This window comes from Alexandromys fortis, unplaced genomic scaffold, assembly GCF_014885135.2.
Source record: "Alexandromys fortis isolate MF-2015 unplaced genomic scaffold, M_Fortis_MF-2015_v1.1 scaffold_14, whole genome shotgun sequence".
Classification (NCBI taxonomy): Eukaryota; Metazoa; Chordata; class Mammalia; order Rodentia; family Cricetidae; genus Alexandromys; species Alexandromys fortis.
The window spans coordinates 6446020-6466429 of NW_026067910.1; the positions used below are offsets into that span (position 1 = coordinate 6446020).

A 20410-nucleotide genomic window follows, 5' to 3' on the forward strand; every position below is an offset into this window, starting at 1 on the left:
TTATCCAAGCAGATCTGCAAAAACTCACACATCCAAAGAAGGGCTCCGGTAGGATTCCCCGACACAGGATCTTGGTTGTGTGTGTTAACGTTACATTCATACGGCAGATAGTGTGATTAGCTCCCTTTTCTCCCTCAGTGAGATGCTGGGAGGTGGATGACTGAACCTGAAGACCCACCGTCGGTCTCCATCCTTCTCCTCCCCCACCCGCTCCTCACTCCTTTGCTTCACACACGTATAAACCGCACTCTCGATCACATTCGAAGCTGAGAGGTGCCCCAGTAGCCAGTTTTATAGGGTCGTTGTCCTGGGGCGTTAAATTGGATCTAACGCCCTCGGACAGCGGGGGTTGGATGCCATTGCTGCCAGCCCCCCGAGACTCACCTCTAGCTTGTGGTTGATCTGGGACACAGTCTGGGCTTTGTGGCAAAGCTGCGCAAAGCAGGAGCTAAGGCTGGTCATCTTCTGCCGCCCCTCGTAAGTGATGTCTGCCTGGTCCGGATCGATCTCCCCCAGAAGCAGATCCACATCCACGAAGGCCTTGTCAAACTCCTTCTCCAGCACCTCCAGCCACCGGAACATGGACACCCCGCCAGGGGAGACCCCCACAGGGCAGGAGGCACCCCCTGGGCCGCTGCCGGCTCCCGCCGGGCATGGGCCGCCCGCCGACATGGCGCCGTCCAGGGCCTCGCCGACTGCTGCTCACCCTGGCCGCCCGCCCCGCTTGAGGGGAACTGCTGGCACCGCGGCGCCCCTCGCGAGGGCGCACAAGCTCCGCCGGTCCCCTCCCTTCTCTCGCGCCGCCAACGCCGGCAGCGCAGCTCCAGAGCCGCAGAGACAGGGCGGCTGAAGCAGCGACGGCGCCACACGGAAGACCCGCCCGCAACCCGGCCCGCCCCCGCCGCGCATGCGTGGCAGAGCCCAGAGCCAGGGCAGCCCAGAGGGAGGAAGTGGGCGGGGCCACTACGAGACCTTAGCCAATGAGAAGCCTCCTCCTCCGCAAACCTGTCTGGCGGCCATATTGACGACTGGCAAAACCCTGAGAAGGCGGGAGATGAGGCGTCTACTTGCGAGAGGGACGGGCCGGAGGAAAGGAAGGGATCCTAGTCGCCGAGGGAACTGGCAGCCGCCAGTTCGGCTTCACAGTGGGCGGGAACCAGTCCGCAGTCATCTGGGAAAGTTTCTGCTGGGGCGTCTGGGGGCTCTCGCGGAGGGCCGTGTGAGCATGCGCAATAGCCACGTTTTCCCTTCGACTTTCCTGTTCTTACTTAGGGCGGGGTGGGTGTGTACACTGGCTGTTCTTGGTAAACCAGACTGTGCTTTCCAGGTAGAAACTGCCCGAAGCTGTCCGTGGAAGCTGCTGACCTGGTTTTGCGGAATCAATGGCCTCTTCTTGTGTGGTTGACAAGTCTGCGTTCAGGGCCTACATGCTAGCTGCCCCACCTCAGCGGTGTTGCCTAACTTGGTAACCTAGTTTCCAGAATTTACTTCACTTGGTATGAAGGTAAAGTGAAAGTGTAACAGTGGGCACTCGGCACTCCTCTTACTACATCATGGATCATGAATTTCTAAAGCAGCCACTTGGGATTATCTTATAAACTAGGATAGTGCCCCCTTCTGTGTCATTTTCATATATTCATAGACACTGAATACATGTCCCCGTTGAGGCACCGAGGACATAAGATGCCATGAAACGACCCTCCCTCAAGCTGAGCTCGTAAGCTAGTGAGGCCCGCACAACTTTTCCTCCCAATGTAAGGTGCATTTGGGAGCGTTTAGCAAGGGCTTTCTCTGCATCCCGCCTCCCATCTCTTCCACTTCCCCACCTCCACCTCTGTCTAAATCAAAGAGTAGACAGTCCGGAAGGAAGGAAGCCAGACTAATTAGAGTAGGCTGGTAGGAACTGTGTCTCCCGCCTCGCCTACGGGAGTATTTGGAGACTGAGTCCAGAATCTTTCGTAAGCTGTTCTTGGGACAGATCCTTCTAATCAATTATCAATCAAAACCTGCATGGCACTCTGTGCCTCTGATCAAAGAACTTAAAACAACAGATTTAGTTTGCACTGTGGGTACCAATACAAGACTGGTTAGCATCAAGCAATAAAGTATTTTGGCTTCAGCAAACTTAGCTAATTAAAACCTATGCAATCCTTCCCTGAGCATAAACAGAGACCATCTCATCAGGCCTTATACACTATAGTATAAAACGCACTCTTTTAATGTTGCTTGTATTTTATTTGCTTTTTATGTATATGGGTGTTTTGCCTGTTTGTATGGTACTTCCATACATTACATGCGTGCATGGTGCCCGCCAAAGCCAGAACAGAGTACCACATCCCCAGGAACTGAAGTTACAGATGCTCTTAGCTACCATGTGAGTGCTGGGAACCAAATTCTTCTTCTGGAACTTCTTCTGAACTCTCTCTCCAGCCTCCCTGCTTACCCCTTCCTCCTGCAGGTTTGTTATATTTTCACATGCATTATTTGCAAGAACATTGAGGAAGCTCCAGGCCATTTTCTCTAGTGATACTGTCCCCACACCCCCTCCTCAAGAACTTGAAATAAGTGAAAAAATAATATATGAGAATGATAAAATACTTAAAACGACAATAGCAACAATAGCTTTCAATGATTAAGAATGTGCTGTGGGCCGAGCGGCACGCCTTTAATCCCAGCACTCGGGAGGCAGGCGGATCTCTGTGAGTTGGAGGTCAGCCTGGTCTACAAGAGCAAGTTCCAGGACAGGAACCAAAAAGCTACGGAGAAACCCTGTCTCGAAAATTCAAATAAATAAATAAATAAATAAATAAGTAGATAAATAAATAAAAAAGAAAAAGAAAAGAATGTGCTGTGATTCAGAGTTATCTCTTTGATTCTCAAAAAGTCCTGTGGTAGGTATAATTACTCTTTTATAAATGAATTGTAGACAGGTTAAGCATTTTAGTAATGTCACAAAGCAGATTTCAATGTAGGTGTCTTTCATACTAGTTTTTCCTGTTAACAATAGGATACAGAAGAATAGAAACTCCATCTCATGTTGCTAGTGTGAAAATATAAATTATACTTCTTTAAAAATATTAAATTTATTATTTGAGAGACACTAAACTGCATTTTGTTTATGGATCAATGTTCTTTTTTTTTTTTTTTTTTGGTTTTTTGAGACAGGGTTTCTCTGTAGCTTTGGAGCCTGTCCTGGAACTAGCTCTGTAGACCAGGCTGGCCTCGAACTCACAGAGATCCGCCTGCCTCTGCCTCCCAAGTGCTGGGATTAAAGGCGTGCGCCACCATCGCCCGGCTTGGATCAATGTTCTTACGGATGACAAATGACCTAATTTTCAGAATTGTAGAACCCAGCTTCATTTCTGTCACAGCCTTTAAACTCCAACAAGTCGTACCTTGGATGACTCAGGCTTATCTTATGTCACATTGTCCCTTCTCATGATCCTGCTGCTCAGCAGCTGCCACATCCTGTGTGCACACGTATTCGTAGTTCCTGAGATGTCCTCATAGGAAGTCTCAGCCGCCTTGACTGGGGAGTCTGCAATTCTGCAAGTCACACTAGAACAGCGAAGTGGAGAAGACGCTCAGTGGTCAAGTGCTGCCATCTGTTGTCGGAGTGCTCTATCTGCATTTGTCGCTTTTGCTGGGATTGGTACTTGGCATTTCAGAACTTGGGACATTTATTTTCACATGGCTTAGAAAAGACTGTGATATTTCTATTTTTAGTTGGATTGAAAAGATACTTCCAATAACTCATAACTCATGCTCGTGTTATTTAGAATAAAACAATATAGTTAAAACCAATCCGATTTTATTTGGTCATTGTTGTTTTGACACAAGGTTTTGCTATGTATCTTTAGCTGGCCTAGATCTTGTTGTACAGACCAGGCTGGCCTAAAACAAAACTCCGGACAGTCTTCCTCTCTCTGCCTCACGATTGCTGGGATTCAGACATGAGCAGTGATACTTAGTCTGACAATCTTATTTTGTTCACGTCGAGTTTCACCACTAAAGACAAACAGAGTGAAAACTGAGGAAACTAGAGAGAGGGAAGATGTTGATGTGTCCTCTGGTAAGCTAGTTGGTAGCTGTGAAGTTAGTTAGAGAGCTCCAACTCTAAGGATGCTGGGAGTCTATGGAAAACCTGCCTGTCACAGGATAGGGAGACTATCAGTATTCAATGCTTCTCTGTTCCAGGCTTTATAAGCATCTCTTGTTCCTGTTAATTTCCTGTAACCCTGCCAGGAGTAGGAAAAGAGATAAATTACTCTTGATAGTTATAAACAGTTGTATGAAGAACAAGGGAAGTTTGTTGCCATTTTATTTGCACAACGTGGAAAAACCTCACAATATTGTACTTATTTCATAGTTACTATATCTATTACATAGCATTGCTACAATTTATAATTTTAAGAAAGTCACATAAAAGAAACTAGCATTTCTGGGTGGCTTGTTCATCCTCATTCTGTTTCTTTTTATATAATTGGGGGAAACTGATTGTTATCATGTTCTAAAAATGTGAGAATTTAGTGGAGTAATTTAGGATTAGCTCAGCCACTCTTGCCTCCCTTCTTTCTCCTCATGTGAGTCTATAGACTCCATTCCTATTTAAGTTCCTACACATATCTGCAATAGCTCTTTGTGATACTCACAGGAAACACCTTAGACTGCAAGCCCAAATCTGCAACATGCTTATACTGAAATGCCAGGTGCTGTCCTTGGAGATGGCTCAGTGCGTAAAGTGTTTACTGCCCAAGAATGAAGGCCTGAGTTGAGACCTTTAACACCCTCTTTGGAAAAGTCAGATGTGGTGTGCATCTGTGGTCTCAGTGCCAGGAAAGAGGCAGAGACAAGAGGGACCGGGTCTTTCTGCTCAGCCCATCTAGCTGAGTCAATGAGATTCAGTTTCAGTGAGAGACCTTGCTGCAAAAACTAAATTGAAGAATGACAAAAGACTTGAGGTCACCCTCTAACCTCTTTATATACATGAATGGGCATGTGTATTTGTACATGCACACATACACTTAAAAAGAAAACTCTCAAATTCTAACCTAGAATCTGGACTACAGGAGGAATGCTATAACTATGGATAACTTTGATAGTTAAGATAGTTTACTATTGGCTGGGCGGTGGTGGCATACCTCTTTAATCCCAGCACTCGGGAGGCAGAGGCAGGCAGATCTCTGTGAGTTCAAGACCAGCCTGGTCTGCAAGAGCTCGTTCGAGGATAACTAGGACTGTTACACAGAGAAACCCTGTCTTGAACAACAACAACAATAAATGATAGTCTACTATTTACCTAGGAAATTCTAAAAGCAGATATTTGTCAAACATACTTTTGATACTTGTAACAGTGCATATCTAACTAGACTTTTATATTGGCTATTGGGTTAGAGTTATTTCTAAAATACATGTTGGTCTTTTAAGTAGTATTTTCCCAATTTAAAGAAAAAGTTTTAATTAACAATATTCTGTCTTAAATATTAAGTTCAGTATAACTTAGGCTTCAAGAATTATTTTTCCTGTTCCACAGTTAAAGCTTCCCAGATGCTATATTTTGTGTATAGACAAACTTAAAGCCTGACAGAAACTTTTCAATCCTGTTACCTTGTCTGTTTTCCTTTGTTCTGCTAAGACTAGCTTTAAGTTCCTCTCTCCGGAGACCGGCTTCACGCTCTTGGCCTACCCTCTCCCACAGCTCATTATCTAAGGCCGCTATCTGTCAATGACTATCAGCATTTACCGGGCATTGATTCTTTCTCTTTATTCCCTGTCAAGTTACTGTTTACTTCTCAGCTTGTCCAGTCTTTACAGATCAAACACGAACGCCCCCTCATTAACCTCCCTCATTTATGTTTCTAAAGGTTACTTCTGTAAGCACTGCCTCTGCAAGTAGTGCGTTCTAAATACCCTTCAACATTTTCTTTTCTTTGTACTTCAATTTGAAAGTACAAGAATGCTTTGGCAGAACTTGTTCTGAGGCTTGCTTTTGCGGGCTGGTTTTGAACTCACTATCCTCCTACCTCAGTCTCTTGAGTGCTGGAATTCTAAGGGGCCATTCCCAACTATCTTCATTTTATAGGAGGGGAAAAAATGAAATGTAGAGTGTGTGTGGTTTTTTTTCTGTTTCACTTTAACTCATTTGTTAAACATGCTCCAGAATAAACAATTTAAAAAGAATCATGTACGCATTTTTTTAAAAAAAATCCTTAAAGTATCTTTTTTTTTTTCAAATTTTAACCGATTAAGTCAATTTATTAAAACAGTTGACTTAGGCATCTGCAATGGTGACTTCAACCTCCACGCCCGGCTCAATACTGATGGATGTAATCTGTTTAACTATCTCGGAGGGGCTGTGCAAGTCAATGAGGCGCTTGTGGATTCTCATTTGGAAACGATCCCAAGTCTTGGAGCCTTCCCCACAAGGTGTTTTTCTCGTAGTGATCCTCAGGGTCTTGGTGGGCATGCGCACGGGCCCCTTCACGTTCAGGTTCTTCTCCTTGGCGCCTCTAATCAGGTCGGCACACTCCTTCTCCAGCGACTTCACGTTGCGGCTGGTGAGCATGATCCGGATGCGGTGGATCTTTTTTAACATAAGAAATCCATGTGTTCTTGTTTTTGTTCTTATATTTTGTTCTTAGCATTTGGCTAGTCAGTTTGTAGCCAGACCATGAGCTGAGTGTCCTAGTGCCAGATCAGGTGCAATTTAGGCAACTCAATTTCTTTTCTGGACTTCAGTTTTCTACGGATAGCAGGGAAGAAGTTATCAAGCGTATCATCTCTAAGTTTTCTTCTCATGCAGACAGCTAGTGACACAAATTAGAATTCATCAAAATGTCACGCGAGTGGAGTCCTCCATATAACGTAACAGAAATAATCATTTAAAAGACATTTCTAGGGAGTTCTTTATAGTGCCTTTTGTGGTGATGGCTCTCAAAATGTTACAAACAAAATATTATGTAACTTCAGAGTGCAGGCCAATTATTTTTGATCCTTGATTTTAATAAATCAGGAAAGGACAATATCCATTTCCTGATGCCTTTTTGTTTCTTTAAACAATGGCACTACTAATATTTTGGACTGAAAACTTCCTTCTGATGGAATTCCTTCCTACAGCCTGTCTTTGAAGGGTGTTTAGTAGCATCTCTGCTTGTCCACGAGAAGCCAATGGTACTGTCCCCTCCCCTGCAGTTCCACGGTTCACTTTGCAGGGTGTCCCAGGAAGGGCCCTTATGGTACTCTTGATTCAGGTCATAACTTAGGGAAAGCTTTCTCACCATGCCTATAGCCCTTGAAGTCCTGCAAATAAAGGAGGAGGAACTCCTCTCGGCAGGAACTCGCTTAGGTGGCACCTGCCTTGGTTTCCAGACACAACAGCCACACTGACAGAAGAAGAGGTGAAATCTACATAATAAATCAGAACAGAACCTGGGAGAAGCTACTGCTGGGAGCGCAAACCATTGTTGCCATGGAGAACTCAGCCGATGTCAGGATCATCTTTTCTAGGAATACTGGCCATTGAAATTTCCTGAAAATTAGTGCTACCACCGGAGCCATTCCTATTGCTGGTCTCTTCATTCCTAGGCTCTTAGTTAACCTGATTCAAGCAACTTTCCAGGAGCCAGGTGAGAAGTGGTGACTGTGTCCATTACCATCAACCCCTTACAGAGGCTCATTATAGGCACAGATTCTTGTCCACAATGTGAACAAGCCCATTAGATGCAGTCGGAGAGCTCCCTCCGCTGGTGAAATGGGCTGAATGACAGCTGTTACTCAGCCTGAGGTGACCGACTGATCTGAAGGGGTAGCAACTGAGCTTGTCCACTGAAATCGGGAGTGCCAAAGCAGCTCCTTCCAACTGCTCAGGACACTGAATGAGTTGGAACACCACAGATCAGTTGCTAGCTGTTCTGCAAACACTGAAGCAAAATAGACAATAAATAGTTTCTTTAAAAAAAAAAAGTACTTTCAGTAGAGACAGAGAGTAAAGATAAGTAAGGAAGGAACTTGGTTTGAGAAGCTGAACAAAAAACCTAATCCAAGCCCAGTTAAATTCCTTGAGACTGTTGTTTTCGGTGCGGAAAGATTAAACCTAGGTTCTGGGGTGCATATTGAAGAGATCTGCTGGGTAAGCCATTGTATTTCCATGCCTGAGAAATACATAGCATTTTTTTACCTGGTACAAACATCAGAAGTACTCTGGGTCCTCTGGTGTGAAGTGGCAGATGGCTTTTTCCCTGGTCTTAGTGACTCGGGTTCAAGAATTAGAAACCTGGGCCGGGCGATGGTGGAGCACGCCTTTAATCCCAGCACTCGGGAGGCAGAGGCAGGCGGATCTCTGTGAGTTCGAGACCAGCCTGGTCTACCAAGCTAGCTCCAGGACAGGCTCCAAAGCCACAGAGAATCCCTGTCTCGAAAAACCAAAAAAAAAAAAAATTAGAAACCTGAACTGTATGTGGCTACCCTTTGGTTGGCATGTGGAAGTTCCAGATGTCAGTAAAGAGAAGATGGGCAGCAGGGCAGTTCCTGTGGGTTTTTTTTTTTTTTTTTGACAGGGTCTTCTTATATAGAGCAGGCTTGTCTGGAACTTGCAATCCTCCCACCTCAGTTTCCTGGTGTTGGGATTATGGTGCTCCACTATGCCAACTCTATGGCTACTTCCTAGCCCAGTAGATAGGGAAAGGAACCCTCCACCTCCAGGTTAGATGCTACACACCAGGAAAGTAACTTCGAGCCATCTGTTTTGCAACATGCAAAGTCATACATGTCTAGTGAGCCCTTCTCTTGTCTTTTCAAAACCAAAGCAAAGAAAGGGGCTAGAAAAACAATGTTTAACTTCGGGACAGGACTAAAGCTGAATGTCTCCCCTTCTTGCTATCTTTCTTATATAATACTTTGAGGTGTGTGTCTGACAGGGATGGGGGTGAAGGCAGGCGTGCAAAAGGTTGTAGGATAGCTTTTAAAAGTCAGTTCTTACCTATCAGGGATTGAACTCAGATCATCAGGGTTGTAGGCAGGTGCCTTTACCACAGAGCCATCTCAACTGTCCTTTTTATTTTCTTCCAGGTTTTTAAAAATCAGCTATGTACTTTGATATTGGAAATTTTTGAAAACTTAAAAAGTGTTATTAGATAAAGGCAATAAAGTAGTTAAAGGCAGAACATTAGTGAAAAAGTAATCTTTTTTATCACTGTTTGCTTCTGATAAAATTAAACAACAACAGCAAAAAAAAAAAAAACCACAAACAGATGAAGAAAACCATCTGTAAGACACATAGTACTGGTACCCTGGATATCAAATCAATTGGTTATTAGGTTTCAAATAACTGGTTTCAAATTGCAATCATATCAAAGAGCTGAGGGCTCACTGGAGCTTTTCTGCATTAAAGGGTTGCTCTGAAGCACTCTGATAAAGTTCAGTTCTCTGTTAAACCCTTCCAAAGGCCTCAGCAAGGATGCTTTGTAAAGGGCAAAAAAACCACATCAGAGAATCACCCCAGATACACGACCCTGTCCATCTCTACCCTTACAAGATGTCACAATCAGCAAATCCCTCTGAAGAAAATAAAAGCCCTTTGTGCTATCATTACAAGAAGATCAAGGTAATAGGCCTATTTAGTGTTTCGTTTTTAATAGAGCTAATGTTTTTGAGAAAGCTATTTTCCCAAACATTGTATTTGGGTAAATTAAGAGATAAGTAAACCAAGTTCCTTATCTGTGGCTCTAAATATTTCTCATTGTAACCCATTGTTTCATCTTGCAATAAAAGGGCACCGAAACAGTAACAGGGAGAGAAACGGGCCTGTTTCCCCTTAATAATTAATGTGAGAAGAAAACACCTGCTTGCTCGGGTCCTGCAAAAAAAAAAAAAAAATGGTTTTAATCCAGGGTCACAGAAAATGCGAAGGTTTTATGGCCCACTATAAACCAGCTCTTTGTCTTTTCCCACTACTTCTCCAGTGTCACATTTAACAAGACGAGGAAACTTCAGATAATAGGAGTGTTTGCAGATTAGACTAGCCAGCCATAAATAACACGGGGTTTTGTTCACCTGGCGATATTAAGGCAGCTTATCAATGTTTACGCCCTTCCTCTTTGTAATGATTGCTAACCCAGGCAAACGGAGCAAATGGAGTTTTCCCTCCTCTGTCCTCTCACACTGACAGAGTACACATTCATAAGATCCTGTTATCAGAGTCCACGGTATAAAGAGTACGGTGTCACCTAAACAGTTGCTTGCTACCCGCAAACTTCTGTGTTGGAAGATGCTCCTGCTTTGCGCTTTCCTTCTTTGGCTCTCTCTTAGCAGTGGCCTCAGAGCCTACTGTCCAGGCCGATGCAGCTGCGATCCTACGCAGTCTGTCCAATGCTACAGGCTCATGGAAGTACCTTCAGGCATTCCTTCCACCACCAAGAGACTCTACATTAGCCACAGCAGAATCCAGCACCTCCAGGTAACCCTGTCAGTCTCCTCTGAGTTGCTACAGTTTTATTCTTGGGGCAGGGTGTCGGTTGAGTTGTGGGGATTTTTATCTTGAATCATCTAAATCAGGCTCTTGTACGACCTGCTTCCTGGGCAGTGGTGAGATGCTCTATGCCTCTGGATATTTCTTTTTAGGGAGCTTGTCACAAACACCCTGGCCTGAAAATCAGAATTTTATTTCAGTTTTTTAAAACCGAGATTTGACAAAGTACAGATGAAGAACGGGCTCTTTCTTTCTTAAAGGCCACATTGCTCAACCTGGAGAACAAGTCCTTTCAAAGCAAAATGTTTCATTTTATCCGACAGATAGCAGAACAGAGCATCACAAAACTATTGAAATGAACTGGCAGACCAGACTCAATCCTACACATTTACATGCAGTCGGGGGGCTCCTGGTGTTTCTGAGAACCAAGGTGGAGATATGTGGTTTTAATTTTGTCAAAGCTACTTGCAGTTCTCATGATGTGGACTACATGGTAATTTGTTTGCTTCTGTATCCAGAAGACTCTGGAAATGGTATTACAGATTTGTCTGACTTTTGTAAATTAAAAGAGATTGATGTTTGACCTTTGACGTTTCAGAAGGCATCAGGAGACAAGGGCTCTCTCTAGATACATGGCCATCTTAGACAAGCTATTAGCAAATCTCCATGCCTCAATTTTTGTTCTTGATGAAGTGAGAAGGCTGCATTAGATAAGTCAACTTCTGGATAGAAAAGTCTATGGCTCTCTGATTTTCCCTCCAGTATTCCCTGCTACTGGCTCAGAGCTCCAAGCCGCACCATAAGGAAATAGTTCTCTGAGAACTAGAGAGCTAACGTCTCTCTGAGAGACCTCAGGTGAAGCAATCTCTCCTCCAAAATAGAGACACCTATGCACTTTGATTTGGTTGAGAATTTTTCCCTGGAGTGTCTTAGTTTAATATAAACGGCATGGAATTACTATCCGGACTCAACAGGCACAGCTACCTGCATCTGTTTGCTTTCCCTTCTACTCTAATTGTACCTAATACCAGAGAGCAAATCTGACCTTGCCTGTTGGGTCTTAGCATTTAGACAAGACAGCTGGGTAAATGTGAGACACTTAAATATTTGTTCTGCGACCTCAGCTGCCTGCAGAGTCTGGTAATGATTCTGCCACTCTGTTGTCAGCTGATGACTCATCAAATTGTGTGACTGAATGAGCCAATCTGTCACCTGTTGAGACTTGTTGAACAGGGGTATTTCCAGGACTTGGTTGTCTCTTGGAAGGGCAGGTCACATCAGAAAGATTGATGAAAGACAGTTTGTTTTGAGGGGAAAACAAAGAGCTCCAAGTGACCACATTTTGCTTGTACACCGTGAATACAATGTCTATTCTACAGGGAATACAAGGTATATTCTATTCATTTAGTTGGGACTTAAGAGAATTAGGTGCCCATATGGAAAGAAAACCAACTTTGAGTAAAGCCTCATGTTATTAGTAACATAAATTTTGTACGACTTTATTATAATCACTAATATAAGCAGCACTTTAATGGGATTATTATTTGTTCGTGCAATTTAATTGTGTTTGGGATTGCGAATGTCCTGCTGGAGATTCAGGATAAAAGACTAAAAATTCTGCTTCTGCCCTTAGGATAAGAGGAATTTTACTTATTAGATTGGCCTGTAAAATTCCCTGCTTCTCAGAGGTTCATGCTTTTGGACCATTATAGCCTTCCTTTTCCTTTTGCCCACTTTACACTCCATGCCTCTCCCAGCAAGCTCATTGGTTTCCCATGCATCCTAAGTCCTGCATCCTTAGGGAGTGTTTAGTCTCTAGTTTAGTGCCTAGTCTAGTGTCCCAGTCTCATGTCTCCGTGGTCTCAAAATGAGACCATTACCTCAATTCCACCTCACCTCAGCCATCTTAGTTCTATCATTTGGTTCTCTGAAAATCGCGTCTTATACTTCATCCTTCCCTGTACCACCATGACCATCTCCATCCCGAAAAACCTCACTACTCCCTTTTTAAAAGGATATTTATTTATTTGTTTATTTATTATGTATACCATTCTGTCAGTGAGTGTGCCTGCAGGCCAGAAGAGGGCACCAGACCTCATTACAGATGGTTGTGAGCCAACCTGTGGTTGCCAGGAATTGAACTTCAGAACCTTTGGAAGAGCAGGCAGTGCTCTTAACTGCTGAGCCATCTCTCCAGCCCCTGACTTCTCCTTTTAGTTGCCTCTCTTACCTTATGGAGACTCAGAGCCCTGAATTTACCCACGTTCTCCCAGATACTCAGTTTATTTCCTATCTTCCTCCTTTCTCTACTGCTTCTCTCTGCAACCCACATTTAATTATCTACACACTCTTCCAGCAAGGACTCAACCTAAAAGAAGTTAGCCCTCTAGTTCTGCAGAGTCTGGTAATGGTTCTGCCGCTTTGTTGTCAGTCGATGACTCATCAAATTCTGTTACTGAATGGGCCAATCTGTCACCTGTTGATTCTCTTTTTGTTTCTCCTATACCTAGACAAGTAGGTGTTTCTGGAGATGTTGTTCACACATCAGATGGCTTGGGACCACCGTGAATACAAGGTCTCCAACCTCATCTGTGTTTTGTTCATCCTTTTTCATCTTCTTTTTTAAAATTTAATTTGATTTATTTTATGTGCATTGGTGTTTTGCCTGCGTGTATGTCTGTGTGAGGGTGTTGGATCCCCTGGAACTGGAATTGCAGGCAGTTGTGAGCTGCCATATGGGTACTAGGAATTGAACCCACTGGTAAAGAGCCATCTCTTTAGCACCCCAGTTTTCCTTTCTTCCTTCCTTTCTTCCTTTTGTTCAGGTTTGCCCTACACTCCCACAATCTTCTACAGTCCCGGTACAGCTTTGGGTGTCCCGGCCAATGCTGCTGCCTCACTCTCAACAGATGGCTGGCGGTCCATTCTGCTGACAGAGCATGACAAAACTCCCATCATTCCTGCTCAGTGTGTGGCCTTCTCACCTCTCTCCAGACCTGCTCTGGTGTTCTCCACCTCCACATCAGCAGGAGCCATTTCCTCCCTAGCACTTGGTTCTAAACCACACACTTGCCCCTCTTATTACAACAGTGAAGGCCTCATAATTTTGTTCCTCCTCTCCCTTCCAACGCCCTTGATTTTCCAGACTCAGTGCCTGTTTCAACTTCCTCACTTCACCTCTTCTTTCTTCTTCTCCCACCCCCTACCACCCCAAGACAGGATTTCTCTGTGTAGCCTTGGCAATTCTGGAACTCACTCTGTAGACCAAGCTGGCCTTGAATTCACAGAGAACTGCCTGCCTCTGCCTTCTGGGTGCTGGGATAAAAGGTGTGAGCCACCACCTCCTGGCAAAACTATTTTTTAAAATAGTGTGTGTGTGTGTGTGTGTGTGTCCATGCATGTGGAAGTCAGATAGCAACTTGTGGGAGTTCTCTCTTTCTACTACGTGGGTCCCGGGGATTGAACTCGGGTCCTTGAACTTGGCAGCAGGTGCTGTCATTTCTCAAGCCCCCTCTAAATTCACTGCTGTTTGACTCCTTCCCTTTCCATGTAATTAAAATTCTAAATCACGGCTGCATACTTCCATTTTCTGAAAATTTGCAGTCTCTTGTCCTTTGTGGAACCATATATCTATGCCCCTGCATTTTATCGTTTTGCTCATTTATTTTTCTATGCAGTCCTCCCTCCCCCTCACCCCCTTTGAAGTTTCTCAGTAAGTCATAATTACTAAACAATGCCCTTATGGACCTCAGTGTATCTCAACAGTGATGTTTCCTCTACCCGATCCTTCAGTGCACAGTTTCCCCAGATTTCAGATTTATTCAGCTGTCACTGGGATTCTTTCCTTAGGTATGAATGAGGATCTCAAAATAACACGCCTCAAACTAAATTTAGTCTTTCTCCCTTGCTTAGAGTCTGCTGTGATTGACTTCTTTAACTTAACAGAATATCCTCAAGGTACATCCATACTGTAGCTTATGTCAGAATTTCCCTCCTTTTAAAGGCTGTCTGGGTTTTACTATACACACACACACATCATATGATTTACTGTATATATGATATAGTATGTATATGATATAGTATATATAGTAAATATCTGATATATATATCGTATGAATGATAGGTCATTTTTCATAGTAGTCATCAGACATTGTATTCTTTCTTCATTTTTTTCTACTGTGAGGCGTAGTGCTAGGAATACTTGTGTTTCAGGGGCTGGAGAGGTAGCTCAGTGGTTAAGAGCACTGCCTGCTTTTCCAAAGGTCCTGAGTTCAAATCCTAGCAACCACGTAATGGGAAACAACCATCTGTAATGAATACTTGTGTTTCAGTATAGAAATTTTTGTATGGACCTAGACAGTCACTTTCTTTGGTATCTACATAGGAATAATTTTTTTTCATGAAATGGGGATCCTACCAGCGTTTTGAATAACTCTTGGACTATCTTCCACAGTGGATACATGGTTGTATTCCTGTAGCAATTCTGACACCTCTAGCCACTCCGCATCCTCACTGACTATCGCTGTCTTTTTTCTTTGTGCTTGTAGCCATCATAATGGCTTCAGGCAGTATTTTGTGTGCAGTTTTGATTTGTGCTTCTCAGCGGTTAACAACACTGAACTATTTTCATTTGCTTGTTGGTAATTTGCACATTGTTTTGGGGGAAGTATAAATGCAAATTCAATGCTTTTTAAAGTTAGGTTACTTGTGTTTTAAATTATCAAGTTGTAAGCGTGCTTCAGATGGTCTAAGTATAGGATTTCTACTATAGATACTACTTGCAAAGTTCTTCTCCCAGTCTGTGGGCTGTTTTCATTTTTTTTTTTTTTTTGGCAGCATCCTTTCAATGCACAGATGTTGTTTGCTTTGAATTGGTCTGGTCTCTCTTTTGTGTCTGTCTGTGTTTCACTTGTGCTTCCAGCCTTATGTCTAAGATGCTTCACCTCACCCAAGGTTGGGAATATTTATGCCTGTAGTTTCCTCTGAGAGTTTATAGTTTTAGCTCTCACGTTTAGGTCCACACTCTACGTCCAGTCCATTTTTAAGTGTGGTATGAGAAAGCGATCATCCTTATCCCTTTGTATTCTCCGTCTTCTCGTATTGCTGTTCACTAACTCATGTTTACTTTCAAGCCACAGTGAAGCACTTGCTTGTGCTGAGAGAAAGACATGGGAAGCATGTGGTACCAAAGCACTGTGTGAACACTGCCAGGGCTCTCTCACTGAGAGGGACAGATTCAGTTCAGTTCCTTGTGTCCACGTCTGCAAAACAGAACTAAATCACTCCACTATTTTCATTCAAACTTCTACAAGCCCAAGTGTTACATTTCCTTCTAAGGAAGAGGTCAAATGTGAATATAGTTGTGGATAGTCAATTAAAATTATTCTAATGTACATTATTATTATTATTATTGTGTGTATGGAAGAGAAGTTATATCAATTTCCAACTGGGCAACTTAACAGAGGGAATACAGGTTATTTTTATTATCTTTCCACATTTCCCCGGAACATTAAGATAATTTATAGGGAACAAATGTTCCTTTCATAATCAGAAAAAAATCTACTTGCTGGTTGCTTCATATAGGCCAGAAGCCATCTCCTTGTGGGACTGGCAGTTTTGTCATATAGTGGATCTCTAAAGAGCCCAAGGCGGGTGTGTGTGACACCCTGACCGTTGGACCACAGCCAGCCCCAGACTGAAACCAGAATAAAAGCCTCTCATGGGAAAGCCAGTGGGGGGCAAACCTGCTCCATAGCAGATCGCTTGCTTCGTCCTGTTAAGAAACCCAAAGAAGCTGCCAGCCATGCCAAGGTTAGCTGTAGGGCAAATACATCTCTCTCCACTTTTGTGCACACAACCTTGCTGAGGTCATGGAAAGGGGAAATCCGGTCTGGCAAATTCATTTTCCCATTGTCAGCTCAGCAAACCCATTCTAAATGTTCTCACCATAGTATCACCAGAATTCTACGTTCTCTACTCAAGTATGTCACAGCCATAAGGTTCCTAAAAATATACACTTGAAGAAGAAACCTATGCTGGTAGCTTTTCCCCTTGCTGTCAGCGTATGGTTGGGGGGGCAATCTCAATCTTTCTTTTTTCTTTTTATTTTTTTGAGGCAGAGTTTCTCTGTACAACCCCTCTGACTGTCCTGGAACAGTCTGTAGACCAGGCTGGTCTCTAACTCACAGACATCTGCCTGCCTCATGCTGGGACTAAAGGCGTGTGCCTCCACAGTCGGGCAATTTCAATTCTTAAACCTTGGTTGTCATCTTTGAAGAGTCCATAGACATACGTTGCAAAAATGAAACAGTAAATCTTTAGAAAATGGTGGCTATTTTAGTTAATAGCCATCAAAACTAATCCAAGCTGACTCCGAGAAAAATAATAAGAAAATATTTTCCAAGCTTGTTAAAGGAAAAAAATCTAGCTACTAGGTTCAGGTAGGATGTGGCAGCATGTATTTATTATCCAGGTTGCTCTCCGCACTTCATAAGTAGGAGTGAAAGCAAACTGAAACTTGGACAGCATGCTTTGGCTAGTCCCAAACAAATCATCCATTCGGATCCATGCAGATGACTCGTACAGTGTTATCAGGGTTTATGGTCGGTCCCTGAGGAGAGGCAGAAGTTTTAGCAACATCTGATTCTTCTTTTGGGGATCCAACAGGTCAGGAAGTGAAGGTCCATGTCTATTTCTGACTTTATATAAAAGATAAACACCTAGGAAAGGTCATTTCAGAATTAAGCGTGCAAGTGGAACAGGCTGGTTCCTTTTGGGAGAGGGGGACTGAGATTCCCCATTGATATGGGAGACCCATTTGTCCTAAAACTGTGTAGATTTGTGTCCGGATCTGGAGTTCCGTTTGAAATGTCATGATTATAGGCCAAACACAGTAAAAATGGTGTGGCTTTGGAGTTCATAGATCTTGTCGAATGTCTCACTACTTCCTGGTTTTCTCATCTCGACACTAATATTGGCAATGGCAAACTTGAAATGCTTTGGGGAATCTGTAGGGAATATTTAAGAAAGTGCATGGCAGTCGTCAATACCGAGCAAGTGCAAGGAAACACTTGCTGTGAGGATGAGAGCTAACTAATGTAGCTGACGGATCACGGAGAAGGTACCGAACAACAGCAGCAATGTACACCTCAATGCCGGTGTGTGCTATGAGGACGCAGGGATGCCTTTGTCTCTTCGCGAAACTTTTCCATTGGTGAAGTATAAAGTGGGGATAGAAAACAGTCAGGCTTATTTTCCAAATTAAGCATAACTGAAAGCGTTTTGAGTAATAGCCCAGTGACAGAGGAAATCTGTGATATTCGAGCTTTGGCTTCTCATGTTTTTCCTCTTGTAATTGTGGTTTTTAGGATAAGAAAGTTTTTACAGTCTGCTGAGCCATTTGTAGATTGTTGAACTTCTGGCTATTGTAATGCAACAAAAGAACACTCTAGGGCATGAAGCATTGTGCAATTTTTAAGTACTGCTGCCTAGAAAAGAATTTCCTGGATCAGAAAAAAAATGTAGCAAGAGTCGACTAATAGCATATATCTGCCAATAGTGTGTAAAAGAGTGCTTTTAATGTCTTACACTGACGGGAGCTGTATGAGTCAGGTTGGGAGGCAGATGTGGATGGAAATTCAGGAAGAATTGTGGAGGGGGAGGCTAGGGAGGGTAATGATCTGATTACATTATAAATGTGTATGAAATTCAAAATTTATCTAGACTTGATTTTATATTAGTATTCTAAGAGATAATTTAAAGAAAAACTCAAAAGGGAATTCTGAAATATCACTAGTCTTGCAATGATAATGTGTACCTTTTTTTTTGGCAGAATCTTAATTTATTTCTTTATTTTCTTGTCCACTCCCTTCTCTCTCTCATCGTCATCACTATCGCTGCTGTTGCTGATGTTGCTATTTTGCAGGCAGCTAACTTCACGGGACTGTTGGCTCTGGAAGATTTTATTCTGCTGGCCAGTGGAACAGAGTCTGTCGAAAATGACACCTTCAAAACTCTGAGTACTTTAAGGAGCCTGGAACTTTGGAAAAATAAATTGAGACGAGTCCCCAGTGCTCTCCCAGCCAACCTCGAAGTGTTAAAATTAAACGATAATTCCATATGTGCTCTACATAGATCAGATTTCGAAGGACTGAAGAAATTAAAAGTCCTTGAGCTTAAAAACAACTTGATCTCTTCCCTGTCTCCCAGCATGTTCCCCTCGCTCATCAGTTTGCAAAGTCTGGTGGTGGATGGAAACAATATAGACTCTATAGCTGGACCACTGAACCTTCCACATCTCAAGTTCATGAGCGTGGAGAACAACAACCTCCATCTTATACCAGGGAACGTCTTCGCTTCTTTGCAGAATTTGCAGTTCCTCAGTTTCAGTGGTAACTTTCTGACGAAAATTCCTATAAACCTACCCAGATCCTTGCTGTCGTTAAAGATGGAGAGAAACCAGCTCAAAGTCATTAGGTTCCGAGATGTGAGACACTTGGAGAACCTGTCCCATCTCTACCTGTCAGAGAACTTCCTGTCTTCTATTGATGGGGCACAGGTGCTTACCAATTTAACTACTCTTGAGGTCTCCCAAAACCGGCTTCAAACGTTGCCTCCCAGGCTGCCAGCAAGGTTACAGAAGCTTGACTGTAGCAGTAACTTCATCCAGAAAGTGACGGCGCCAGAATTCCAGGACCTCCGAGACCTGAAACATCTGTTTCTCGACAACAATGTCGTTAGCTTGTTTGAGGCGGGAGCCCTTCAGAGGTGTTCACAGCTGTCCAACCTGGCCCTGGAGCAGAATCTGCTATTGTCCATACCTCTGAGGTGAGTGAATACTGTCATTTGCTGTAGGTTCCAGAAGCGTTCTGCCGGCACTGGCACACACCAGCTGCCAAGCAGAGTCATCAGCTAGAAAAGAAAACTAGGGGTTACAGTCAGAAATTTTAAACAGTGGTTGAGAATCCCCAGTGTGCAAACTGAATTCATAGGGAATTAATGTTTGCTGTTGGAACAACACACACAGGTGCTATTGAGAGTGACAAACACACTGTAGAAAGTATATCTTGATTTCTAAGTATATGGTATGTGTAACTGGCTGACTAGGCATGGGTAGCCACTAGCAGGGACACCAGGAAACATGGATGGGGAATATTTGGTAAGATACTGTTGTAATAGGAGCAGCGGGCTACGTTCCTGGCACCCGGCCACCCGCATGGCTAGCTTTATACCTGAAATAATTACATGGAAACTGTATTCTTTTAAACACTGCCTGGCCCATTAGTTCCAGCCTCTTATTGGCTAGCTCTTACATATTGATCTAACCCATTTCTAATAATCTGTGTAGCCCACGAGGTGGCTTACCAGGGAAGATCTTAACCTGCAGCTGTGTAGGGTGAGAGAATCATGGCAACTGCCTGACCCGACTTCTTTCTCCCAGCATTCTGTTCTGTCTACTCCGCCTACCTAATTTTCTGTCCTATCAGGGCCAAGGCAATTTCTTTATTAACCAATGAAAGTAACACATAGACAGATAACCCTCCTCCATCAAGATACTTTTAGTTTGAAAAACATAAAGGTAGTACTTATGTGGGAAAAAATATAAATCTATAATCTAATTCCTTGTTATAGGAAGAATATGAGAAAGCCTCATATTCTTCAGGGTGCTATGACTCAAAGGCTGAAGCAGGCTCTGCATATCTGTCTGTGTCTGTATGAGTGGGTAAGTCCATCAGCCTTGGTCTTACCTTCTGTAAGCTTTCTTTGTCTTCTCTCTTTCTGGCCCCTCCTCTACTTTCCTCTCTTCCTCCCCATCCTCCTTTTCCCCTCTCTTTACGTCCTTCTTCTTCTTCTTCTTCTTCTTCTTCTTCTTCTTCTTCTTCTTCTTCTTCTTCTTCTTCTTCTTCTTCTTCTTCTTCTTCTTCTTCTTCTTCTTCTCTCTTCCTC

General features: G+C 43.3%; 3 protein-coding genes across 4 annotated transcripts in view; 1 reads left to right on the plus strand and 2 right to left on the minus strand.

Annotated features, from left to right (window-relative positions):
- Gopc (golgi associated PDZ and coiled-coil motif containing) overlaps positions 1 to 891 on the minus strand; it is a 39470-nt gene extending 38579 nt beyond the window's left edge. For both annotated transcript variants that reach the window (XM_050138101.1, XM_050138100.1), the window contains exon 1: positions 385 to 891. In XM_050138101.1, coding sequence (XP_049994058.1) covers positions 385 to 672 — 288 coding nt within the window. In that variant the 5' untranslated portion in view covers positions 673 to 891. The remainder of the gene's footprint in view (positions 1 to 384) is intronic.
- A 5349-nt stretch (positions 892 to 6240) lies between these two features.
- On the minus strand, positions 6241 to 6595 carry LOC126498990 (40S ribosomal protein S20-like). Its single transcript, XM_050137966.1, has one exon. It carries the CDS (start codon positions 6593 to 6595, stop codon positions 6272 to 6274), a length of 324 nt encoding a protein of 107 aa, XP_049993923.1. The 3' UTR covers positions 6241 to 6271.
- A 3574-nt stretch (positions 6596 to 10169) lies between these two features.
- LOC126499092 (nephrocan) overlaps positions 10170 to 20410 on the plus strand; it is a 12907-nt gene continuing 2666 nt past the window's right edge. Inside the window, exons 1-2 of the mRNA XM_050138142.1 lie at positions 10170 to 10453; positions 18390 to 19291. Of these exons, the coding sequence (XP_049994099.1) occupies positions 10265 to 10453; positions 18390 to 19291 (1091 nt within the window). The 5' untranslated portion in view covers positions 10170 to 10264. The remainder of the gene's footprint in view (positions 10454 to 18389; positions 19292 to 20410) is intronic.

Coding starts and splice junctions, on each gene's coding strand:
- LOC126498990 (XM_050137966.1), bottom strand. CDS start 6,595: ATGTTAAAAAAGATCCACCGCATCCGGATCATGCTCACCAGCCGCAAC.